Source organism: Galeopterus variegatus, unplaced genomic scaffold, assembly GCF_000696425.1.
Source record: "Galeopterus variegatus unplaced genomic scaffold, G_variegatus-3.0.2 Scaffold9406, whole genome shotgun sequence".
Lineage (NCBI taxonomy): Eukaryota > Metazoa > Chordata > Mammalia > Dermoptera > Cynocephalidae > Galeopterus > Galeopterus variegatus.
This window is the reverse complement of record NW_007735517.1, coordinates 33,918-45,961: the sequence shown is the minus strand read 5'-3', so window position 1 is coordinate 45,961 and position 12,044 is coordinate 33,918. Positions and strand designations below refer to the sequence as shown.

At 43.2% G+C, this 12,044-nt stretch overlaps 1 protein-coding gene across 2 annotated transcripts in view; it reads right to left on the bottom strand.

The window, feature by feature from the left end:
• Nucleotides 1-7,293: 7,293 nt before the first annotated feature.
• The window catches only part of IL20 (interleukin 20), a 6,742-nt gene continuing 1,991 nt past the window's right edge, over nt 7,294-12,044 (bottom strand). The window contains exons 1-5 of one of the 2 annotated variants that reach the window (XM_008593615.1): nt 10,270-10,535; nt 9,919-9,984; nt 9,649-9,801; nt 8,845-8,919; nt 7,294-7,711 (exon numbers count right to left, since the gene is read on the bottom strand). In XM_008593615.1, coding sequence (XP_008591837.1) covers nt 7,634-7,711; nt 8,845-8,919; nt 9,649-9,801; nt 9,919-9,984; nt 10,270-10,428 — 531 coding nt within the window. In that variant the 5' untranslated portion in view covers nt 10,429-10,535 and the 3' untranslated portion in view covers nt 7,294-7,633. Of the gene's footprint in view, nt 7,712-8,844; nt 8,920-9,648; nt 9,802-9,918; nt 9,985-10,269; nt 10,536-12,044 lie in introns of those variants that run through there. The other variant, XM_008593616.1, reaches the window with a different exon arrangement.

Here is a 12,044-nt window from a genome sequence, read left to right as displayed (position 1 = left end):
TTGTGTGGGCACATCTTCAATTCTCTTTCAATACCTATGAGTGGAATTTCTGAGTCATATGGTAATTCTATGTTTAACATTTTGAGGAACTACTGGACTGTTTTTCAAAGTTCCTGCACCATTTTACAATTCCACCAGCAATGTATGAGGGTTCAATTTCCCTGCCCTCTCATTAATGCTTATTGCTGTTTATCTTGTTCTATTTTAGCCATCGTAGTGGATGTATAGTGTTATTGCATTGTGGTTTTTATTTGAATTTCCTTAATGGCTAATGATGTTGAGCATCTTTTCATGTATATATTGGCTATTTATATATCTTCTGATGAAATATCTATTCGATCTGGTTTGTCTTTTTTCATTGAGTTTAAGAGTTCTTTACATATTCTGGATACCAAGTTTCTTATCTGATGTAATTTGCAAATATTTTCTCCCATTTTATGGATTGTCTTTTCTCTCTCTTGGTGGCGTCCTTTGAAGCACAACAGTTTTTAATTTTGATGAAGTCCAATTTACCTATTTTTTCTTATGTTGCTTGTGTTTGGGGTTCATATCTGAGAAACCCTGGCCAATTCCAAGGTCATGCAGATTTACATTTTCTTCTATAAGTTTTATACGCTTAGCTCTCACATTTAGGTCATTGATCGATTTTGAGTTAATTTTTTTATATGGTATGAATATGTGGACACCATATTCATTATTTTGCATGCAAATATCTGATTGTCCCAACATCATTTGTTGGAAAGAATATTATTGTCCCTATTGAATTGTTGTGTCACCCTTGTTGAAAAGCAACTGATCATAAATGCAAGGATTTAGTCTGGACTCTCAATATTATTTCATTGATCTGTATGTCTAGCTTTATACTAGTACTACACTGTCTTAATTACTGTAGCCTTGTAATAAGTTTGAAATCAAGAATTACAAGTCTTCCAACTTTGTTCATCTTTTTCAAGGTTATTTTGGCTATTCTGGGTTCCTTAAATTTTCATATGAATTTAGAATCATGTGATGGTTAATTTGATCTGTCAACTTGGCTGGGCCCCAGGGTGCACAGAGATTTGGTTAAACATTATTCTGGGTGTGTGTTGTGGAATGGATGTCCCCCCAAAGCTCATTAAGACTTAACCCTCACTGTGACAGTATTAAGAGGGTGGGAAATCCTGTTATGGTAATTGAAAGTGAGGGCTTGAAGATGTGATTAACTTGTGAGGACCATGCCCTAGTAAATGGATTAATTCAGCGATAGTTTAATGGTAGTCATGGGTGTGGTTCTGAAGGCTTTAAAAGGAGAGCTGGTGGGAAGCTTGCTCCCTCTCTCTGCTCAGCCATCTGCCATGTGACACCCAGTGTTGTTGTCACGACCCACCAACAAGGGCCTCACCAGATCTGTTCCCTGGACTTTGGACTTCCCAGCCTCTGAAATTATAAACAATAAATATTGTTTCTTCATAAATACACAGTTTCAGGTATTTATGTTGTAAACAACAGAAACACACTAAAACAGTGTGTCTGCAGGGGTGTTTCTGGATGATATTAATGTTTGAATCAGAAGGCTGAGTAAAGCAGATTTCTCTCCCCCACATCAGTGGACCTAATCCACACTGATGAAGGCCTGAATAGAAAACAAAGGCTGAGCAAGAGAGAATTCACTCTCTCTGCCTGATTGCCTTCAAGCTGAGACACTGATGTTTTTGCTGCCTTCAGTGTTGATCTTGAACTGGAACTTATAAAATTGGCCTTCCTGCTTTTTAGACCTTCATACTTGGACTAGAACTATACCATGGGCTCTCCTGGGTCTCCAGCTTGCCAGCTGCAGATCTTGGAACTTCTCAGCCTCCATAATGCATATATCCTATTGGTTCTATTTCTCTGGAGAACCCTGACCCCTGACTAATACTGATTGGCTTGTCAATTTCTGCAAAAAAGCCAGTTGAGATTTTGATAGAGAATATATTGAATCTGCAATCTACATTCACCATCATTTAGGAAGAATATTTTCTCTGGTTATAGAATTCCAGACTGACAGTATTTTGTTTTTCTTTTTGGTTGGTTCTCTACACATCCCCTACTCCACCCCAGCAATTCAAAGATAACATTCTCTTATCTTATGGCTTTCACTATTTCTGTTGAGAAGAAATATCTTACACCATACCACAGTCTCAATTGCTACAGCTTTATATAAATTTGAAATCAGAAAGTATTAATCCCCTAATTTTATTCTTTTTAAAAGTTATTTCAGCAATTTTAGGTCTGTTTTATTTTTCTACTTAAAACATCTGCTGGGATTTTGATTGTGACTACATTACATTTACAGGTCAATTTGGGGAGAATTGACATATTAATAATATTGAGTCTTTTAACCCATGAATATGATATATATCTCCTTTATTTAGATCATCCTTAATTTATGCCAGCAATAGTTTGCAGTTTTTAGTATAGAGATCTCTTAAGTCTTTTGTCTCTGATTTACCCCCAAGTATTTCAAATTTTTTTTTGATGGTATTGTAATTAGTTTGTTTTGTTTTGTTTTGTTTTTTTCAGGTTCCAATAGTGTATTGCTGGTGTATGGAAATACTACTGGTTTTTGTATATTGATCTTTATTCTACAACCTCCTTTTAAATTTTCTTACTAATTCTAGTAGCATTTTGGTAGATTCCATCAGATGTTTCTGCTTAGACAAGCATGCTATCTACAGATAAAGACTTTGTTTACTTCTAATCTGAATGACTTTTATTTCTCATTGAATTGAATTGAGATTTTGTTCCTTTGTGTTGCTTCACCCCTCATGGATTTGTCACCCCACTTCCCTTGGGTGACAGAGACACAAAGGATTACTCAAAGCCCATCTCTTCTGAGCAGTGAGAAGCCCCGAAGTGGTTAACTTCCCTGGGAATGCTCGCTCCAGCAAGAGGCAACCCTTCCTCGGGAAATTAATCCTGAATTGGGGTTCTCTTCCTGCATTTATTTTCCAGACCAGGAAGTTACAGGAAGAGGCATAGGTGGGGTTACAGCTTAACAATATAGGCTGGTAACTTTCAGTGAAACAAGTCAGATGACATTCCAGTAAAGCAATCAACAAAAGCTTGATCTTAGCAAACATTCCTTCTCCCTCTACAGTTTTCCAGCAACTTAGATATCAATCAGTAACTCATCTGTCTTTGAGCCAGCAACCTTGCTGTGCCACAATTCTTATCTTGCAACAGACACTTTATAGCCTGGATAAAATTTCCAGTCCTCCACAAGGTCAATGTTTGAAACTGCAAGGCCTTGGAAAACCAGGCCCTGTGAGGTACATATGCTTTATAGTATATTCCACAAGTTTTAGTGGTCCTGGAAATATGCAAGCTTGAGGTTTAATGCCAACTCTTCCATAACTCATCATGTAAACTCTATGTAAAGTCACTATGTAAACTTTGCCAAGTCACTTTCCCTGCATATTCCCTGTGATTAGTATGTCCCATCCCACTTCTAATGTTCAATGAGACTAAGAATGCACTCATAAAGATGGTAGTGCTCTTGTAATCCATGGCTTCCCGCCTCCAGGCCTCTGAGTCCTACCCTCTTCCCATTAAGCAAAACTGGGCTGACCCAGCAAGTGTCACCTTTTTCTCTTCCCAACCTTCCAGTGAAACAGGGGAGTGGCCATGTTCAGTCATTCTTTCACAATTCATTGTACTGTCTCCTGTGAGCAAGGTCCAGGATGCAGAGCAGGGTGGGTTGTTTGTTTTCCAGCAAAGGCCAGAGTCTTTGGCTCATGAAAAAAATTAGCTAGGAGCCACTCACAAATAGAAAGCAATTTAATTTGGTTTATTATATTCTTAAATTCTCTTTTTAAACACTTTCCATTCTCTTGCTTTTAAATTCAGTCCTGATTAATAACGTATCCTATGCTGAGATGGGGTAGGGTGGAAAGGGCTGAAAAGGTGAGAAGAACATAGTCCTGTCCTCCAGACACTTAAGAGTCCAGAGGGGAAATGGTCCATTTGCTCTCCATCCATATGAAAGACAGGCAGACAAAGTTCCAGTGGACTCTTTTGGAAAAGTCCTGAATTTTTGAAAATAGGGAATCTGGGCAACCCCAAGCCATGGTGGAAATGAGGGACAATAAATAAATGTGGTGACTCATGTGAGTCACTTGCACCTGGACCTCATTCTTAGGTATGAGATGCCCCTTCTTTGGAGAAAAAGTCCACCTCTCATCAGAGGGAAGGCTTGTCCAACCTCCCCAGCATGCAGAGCACGGAACATCATCTAGGCCTGCCCCATCAGATGCACTCACCCAAGACTCTGTATCCGAAGATGGTAAAACAGAAACCATGTACACTCCTTCTCGGCAATAGAAGGGAGTGGGGGCAGCAGCTATAACTGGTGTCCTGAAACAGTGGTGGGACATCCAGTTTTGAGAATCCAGAATCATCTGCTCCAACCCTTTTATTTTACAAGTGCACTGTGGAAATAAATGAAGACCAACCCAATGAGAACGGGCAAAGTCTATTTATTCAGAGCTTGCTCTAGCAAGGGGGTCAGCCATCATCACCTGCATTTTGGTGGAGACTCCAAGGCAAGCAGAGGAATGAGTCTTTACAGTGGGAAAAAAGGGAAGGCTTTGGGTGCGCCCCGCTTGGAGGCTGCTGGCACAGGGAAGCTATAGGTGGTGCAGAGCACCCTTTCTGATTGGTTAGGGGTGCGTAATCGGCTTTCTCTGGTTGGTCCTAAGTTGGAAGCAGGGACAAAAATCAGGGAAATTGTCAGCTATTAATCAAGCCACTTTGGGCCAATTGTTATGGGGATTACTGCTTCCTGTGCTCATTGCTAGAGATAGTGGTCTGACTTCTCACAAGTCTGACTTGAAGATAGTAGGCTGGCTTCCTGGGCTGGTTACTGCAGAACGTGGGAGGGTTTCCTAGGCTGGTTGCTGCAGATTGTGGGTCAAAGTTCTACTCTTATATATCTTCTGGCTATTGCCTGTTTGTATATTCAATCTTTCATCAGAAACTAAGGCCCAGAGAGGGGGAGTGGCTTATCCAAGGTCTAACAGCTAATAGTAACCAGAGCTGATAGGTCAACCTGAGTTTTAGGGTATTTCTCTTGTTAACGCCATAGGAATTTACACTCTGCTTATGGAGGAGACAAAGTTTAGACCCACGGAAAAATGAAATTCAAAACAGATATCATAGAGGTAAGTTGCACCAGGAGGTTCATGGTGAGTGCTACAGTGAGGTAGGAAGGCTTGTCACTTTCGTCTGATACAGCCAGAGCCACTATTGGTCCAGAGCTTTCTGTGTACTGGGCATTCCATCCGTCCAGCAAAGTGAGGCAGTTAAAGCAGGGCTCTCCAGTCTGCCTGCCTGCATTCGTATTGTATCTCCACCACTGGTAGCTGTGTGAACTTGAACAAGATACTTTACCTCTCTGGTCTTCAGTTTTCTCATCTGTAAAATGGGAATTAAAATGGCACTGTGTCATCATGCTGTTGTACAAATTAAATGAGCAGACCCTCACAACACACTTAGAACAGTACCTGATACGTAATAAATGCCTGCACGGATTAGCTATTGCAATCTCATTTAGTACTCACATCAATCCCATGTGGTGAGCAATATATCTCCACTTTGCAAATGAGGAAACTGAGAATGGAATGTCACTTGTCCAAGACAGTGAGGATCAGAGTCAGGATTTTCACTCGTGTCTGTAGGAAGCCAGGTCTCATTATTCCTTTCTACTATGCTTCTGAACACAATATGCCATTGCTGGGAAAGAGGACGGTAGACTGGGAAAGTATGCTGGGCTGTGGCATCAGGCTGCCTGCATTCACATCTTGATTCTGCCTTCAATTAGCTGTAAAACGTTGTATAAGTCACTTACCATCTCTGAGCATATTGTCACTTGTAAACTAGCAATAACACTACCTACCTTACAGGGTTGTTTTAAGGATTAAATAATGTAATGTGTGTAAAGTTTCCAATACAGTGCCTGGCACATGTTGAATACTTTATAAATGATAACCATCGTTTTAATTATTGTAATTGGAAGTGACTGTCATCAACCATCCTTTGAGTCTGTCCCTCAATGGCTCCACCTTCGTGAAGTTTTCCCTTCACCCCTAATCTGGTTTGACTCTCCACTATTGAATTCCCCATTATTAGTACTGTGGTAAGTCAAGCAGAGAAGAGACAAATATCTTGGAGGAGGAGTTGGGTCCTGCTGGGGAGAGGAACAGACAAAGAGGTTAACAAGTCAATGGTAACGTGGAGCCCAAAAGACCAAGGCTTCCCAGGGTCCAGACTCACTGAAGAGTCAAAAACACTTCCTAGGAAACAGAGGAGCTTTGTCCTCAGCTTCGCGGGTCAGCCTCAGACATGCCCAGGCAGAAGGCTCCTCCATGCCATCGGACATCTCTTGGGGTGATAGCTCTAATTTTAGCACTGAGTTCAGTGCAGTTGGCTTCTCAGCTCTATTCCTTGAGAATTAAAGCCAAGTTTGTCAGACATGCCCATTTTAATGTGTGTTGCAATCACGACCCCCGACACCATTGTATAGGAACCTGGGATGAGAAAGAAAACGGGGATATAGAAAGGACAGTGCTCCAACCCAAGGTGAAGTCAGGGATGGCTGAAGTCCCCCACTCAGTCACAGTCCCTTTATGTGGAGGGCAGCCATGGGATCAGAGATGTGAGTGGATTAAAATGTAGAGCTGGGGATGAATTCATCAGGAAAGGACCCAAGGGAGCGAGAGAACCCTAGGTGAAATGAGATTAAAGCTTATCCAGGTGAAGTCAGGGATGGCTGAAGTCCCCCACTCAGTCACAGTCCCTTTATGTGGAGGGCAGTCATGGGATCAGAGATGTGAGTGGATTAAAATGTAGAGCTGGGGATGAATTCATCAGGAAAGGACCCAAGGGAGTGAGAGAACCCTAAGTGAAATGAGATTAAAGCTTATCTTTAACATTGTCTTTGCTCCTGAAGCATTTTCAAAGTCCATGCAGATATTATGCAAAGAAAACTTTATTTATAGAAACACACGTTGGCCATGTAGTTTCCGTAGCTGGAAGAGGTACGAGTATGGGGCTGGTAAGTCAGGTGGGGATGGTCAGTAACTGTAAGACAGGTCTGTCCTTTTACAATCAGAACTTCTTAATGACCCACAATAAGTAGCTACTGGTTGAATTTTAAATGTCTCATAGAGCACTGGCAGTGAGTCAATACTTCCTTAATTTGATGAAAACGAATAACCCTTCTAGCCAGTCTTCTAGAATTTAAAGTGTTCATTTACTGTACGAAAATACATCACCTGCTCTTGTCAATATAATCTGTGAATTTTTTTTAAAGTCTCACGTTCAAGTACAAAAATAAATAAGCTAAATAGCAAAAAATAAATAAATATATTAACTAATAAATATATCCAACAGTAGAAAAGATATTACAAAAATCTTATGACAATATAGTCTCAATTAAGATTGGGGACACAGAAAGACAACCACATAAGGAAACAAATAATAAATAAATAATATACACTGTGACCAGCACTAAATTATATGGCAAAGAGATGGTGGTTTGGGGTCATGCTCCCAGGGGTGCTGAGGACTGGGACTCTTGGCCAGGACCACTCTCAGCAGCAGCGTCACTGTCCTCCTATTCTGTCTCCTCCATCCACTGCAGAAGAATGTCCAGTTCCCCCAAGGCTTTCACGACTGCAGCCTGCGGCTCCAGCTGCAAGAGACACACAGTCACGTGGTTAGCCACTCACAAAGAGACAGCGTTTGCTCCAGGGCTCATGCTCTCCTCCTGGTGGGTCTGCTGGAGAGAGTGAGCAGAGTATTTGTATCAAGGTAAAGAACTTGAAAGAAGTTGGGGAATTTCAAGATCTCACGGCAGCGTTTGCTCCAGGGCTCATGCTCTCCTCCTGGTGGGTCTGCTGGAGAGAGTGAGCAGAGCATTTGTATCAAGGTAAAGAACTTGAAAGAAGTTGGGGAATTTCAAGATCTCACGAGAGGAAGGGAAATCATTGAGTCCATCACACTGGTGTCACATAGGGAAACTGAGGCCTGGGGGAAGTGTAGCAGAATTGGCTACAGCCCAAGTCTCTTATGTCACTGAAATCAAAGTACTTAGGGTGTTTTCTTTAGGAAAGGGGTGGGTGGGGGTGTGTGTGTAGGGTTTGCCTACTATACACACTTCAATTGATCAAATACTGATTGTGCCAAGCACTGGGCTGGTGGCGAGGGATTCGGAGGTGAATGGCAATCCCTATCCACAAGGAATTCACAGTTGAGTGAGGGGGATAGGCAGAAGCAAGTAACTAAAATGTAGTGTTCTCAACAAATGACAGAGTCCCCACGGACGGCAGGGGGGGCACCTAACTGAGAGAAGCTGCCAGCACCTTCCTTGTGGTGATACCTAGGCTGAGTCTATGGGATGAGTAGGAGGAGGGCAGTGAGGAGTGGACTGCAGGCCTTCCTGGCACAGGTGCACAGGTGCACAGGTGTTGAGATGAGGAACAGTGTGGCCTGGGTGTGTGTGGTTGTGAGCAAGTGTTTTTGAGTGTATGTATGTACAAGTGTGTGAATGCTGGAAAACTATTGCCTTTGTTTGTGCAGCTGGAAGATGTGGATGTCTCTAGAAAGTCTTGATGGAATCACGGCCATTCCCTGTCCATTCCCAGAGCATGGTCCAGAGAGCATGGATGGGTGTCTTCTGGGTTAAGCAAGGATGGCTCACATGACTGCAGAGGGCTGTCACCTGAGACCTATAGGATTTCTAGCAGCATGAATATCCAACCCACCCAGCTATGATCTCATATCTAAAAACACACCCATCCCAACCAATGCCAAAATTTCATATACCTCTTTGAAGTGACTCAGAATCTGGCTGAATTTCTCCGTTGCTTCCTCCCCACAATGGCATGTCATGTGGGCATGCTGAAAAGGACCCAAAGAATGAAAGATTTTGTTAAAGTTTCTGATTTTCTGCTCTTGACATTGACATGAAGCAGGTGGCAATTCTACTCTTTCACCCGCAACCCCGTAGATACTCATTCCTAGAGAAAAGTCTTTTCAGACCTTATCCTTTGGGATCATTAAAATAATCATCAGCTGGAAGAGGATGACAGCTTTGGGGGCTTAAATACGGAGCTTATTGCTTCCTTTTAGAAGCAGGTAGTGCTGAAGGAGTTTGCAGTCACTCCATCTGGCCTCCCCAGCCTACTCCCGCTGTAGTCTAGGAACTCCATCCCAGAGCCCCCATGGGAAGAGAAAATCGGATTCCTAGATCCTGTGTAGCCTATATTCTGAGATCGAGGCAAATGGCCTGTTGATTGGCTGCCTGGACACAGGATGCACCAGTACACCATAGGATACCTCACCTACAGAAAAAGAGTAATTTTGTGGATAATAGGTAATTATCAATAGTATCAAATACCTAGCATTTTATAGTTCCTTAGCCATTGCAAAGTTCTTCTTGCATAGAGCATATACCCAAAATCTGATAATGCTGAATTCTTATCACCTAGTCACATGGCTCAACACAAGTTTAGAACTGGTGGACTCAGTTCCTCCATCCAGTAAGCGGAGACAGAAAAGAGAGCTTACTTGCTAAATCATTGAAGCTATGTGCCAAGATAGATCCTGTTACCCAAGACCCTCACTCACACAGAGCCGGAGATCCTTCTTGATGGTAAGAAAGGAATTGGCGAGACCGCTGAGCTTCCGGCGGGTGTGATGGTCAGAGGTCTGGTAGTTTTTGAATACCCTGTCCAGATACAGTCTCAGTAAATGGCGCAGGAGGCAGCATTGATCAGCTGGCTGCAAAGGAGACATGTGTGTTAGTTGGGGGAGAGGAGAGACAGAGACAAGGTCAGGGTGCAGGAGACGCTCCCACTGCGTACTTCCACCCAGGGCACGTCTGAGCCAAACACATACCTTTGCGTCTTGCAAAGACTCGGTCCTCCTTAAGATTCTCATGTCAATGTTTTCATCTTTGGCTTGCTAAACAGGAGAAGGCACGACAAGAAAGCACGGGTCAGTGACTGCTGCCAGAGTCAGACATCAAGACTTCTCATCCCCTCCCTGCCAAGGCTGGTGGAAGGAGTTTCTTTCCAAAACATTGTAAAATTATGAACTACAGATATTTGGGGTGAATGAATCCTCCTGGTAATGCATCCCCAGGCTGCCTCTCTTCATGATCACACTGCCAGGGCTGCCAGGAGAAGAGAGACAGACAAGGAGGCAAGAGGAGAGGCAGCCAGGAGACGTGGGGCCTCCCTTACGTACCACACTGTCTCGTATCTCAGAAAATCCACTTTGTATTTCCTGAAGGTTTGTGGCGATCACACAGCTTCCCAGGTGGAGTGTCTTCAGGCCAGCAGAAGGAGTCCAGAAGAGATACAACACAGCAGAAAGAAGGCTGAAGGCAAGACCAGAGTCTTTCATCTTATGCCTCGAATCTGGAGACCACAGGAGCTAGGAATTAAAGGAAAGCATGACTTACTAATGTCTCCACCTCATCCTTAAGAAACCACCAAAGCCGCCAGGGACACACCTCCCCCAGGTGTCTGCTGGGGGGGACTGAACAGCCTTATCTGGCTCCAAACAGTGTGGCCCATTTATACAACTTACTAAGAAAAACTGTTGAGCCTCTCCTGAAGAGAAGCTTTTGGTGCCTGTTCAGGGTCTGAGTGCAAGTTGGTGCCGCAGGTCCCACTCCTTTATTCCATCCCCATCCTGTCTCCACTGTCACTGCCCAGCAGGTGAGGGAGCAGCAGGCATTTTTCAGTGATCAGATAAAGGATGACACTTCAGGAGAAATGTCAAAACTTGTTTTGGGGAATTGACGTATAAAGCCTTCCCTTCCAGAATGCCAAGGTAGCTTACCCTTCTGGTCCCCTTAGACCCGCGGGGCAACTGGGGAAAAACAGACTCTCCCAGAAGCTGTGGCTGTGCCATCCAAGACACCTGGAGAAAATTGTCTGAATTTTACGGCCAGCCACAGTGTAGAGGAGCTTAGCCCTGTTTGGCATTTGTCTGAGATTAGATAGGTTTTTTTGAGGTTAACAGATTCATTTCAGCCCTGCAGGCAAATACAGAGTCAATGATTTCATAACAATTCTACTGCCAGGGAAAAAGGCAAGACCCAATGGGCTGTCAGCCAGACTCCACCTCTCCACGGAGCCCTCTGCAGGAGGACTGTAGGAGGGCATGCCTGGGGTGAATCCAGGAACACAACCTTTGCTGACCCTGCGACCTCAGGCCCCAGGCCAAGCAGGGATCCCAAAAGGAAGACGGTTTCCTCACTGCCTCGTTTCTTCTTGGGGTGAGGCTGCTCAATAAGAGGGCAGTTTATGGTGTCTGCTGAGTTTTAAGATAAATGCTAAGAAGCTGGAGTTAGGGTAAGGCGATTGAGGCACTCACCTTCGGCACAAAATTTAAGCGGGCATCAAAAAACCCATCATCAAGATAAAGACTATTTTAATGCAATATCAAAATGAACAAAAGATATCCACAATGAACAAAATATCAAAATTTTAAATAAAGAAAGAATCTGACAGTACCAAGCTGCGCCATATTCGAGCAAAAGGAAACATATGCACCTCAATGCATATGTTTTCATGTATTTTTTTTTTTTTTTTTTTTTTTTTTCCGTGTCCGGCAACGGATCGCAACCCTCAGTGTTGCCCCCGTACCGGACCGGGGACTGGCAACGGGATCGCAACCCTTGGCGCTGACCCCGCACCTCGCTCAGCCAGTGAGCGGGAACCAGTCCGTATGCGGGATCCGAACCCTCGGCGGGAGCGCCTCCGTGCTTCCCAAGCGGCGCACTATCCAGTGCGCCACCGGGCCGGCCCGTTTTCATGTATTTTTATTGGTTAACTTTTTTCTCAAAAGCATATGATGAAAGTATTGTTGATGAATTTTCTTCTCTTAAAACCAGGGAAGTAAATTATAATAAAATTCGTTTGGGACATAAATAAAATATTTAAGATTATAACCATGTAATAAGGCTACCGTTTAATTTTTCAATATTTTTCAAGTACTTTAATATTTTGGAA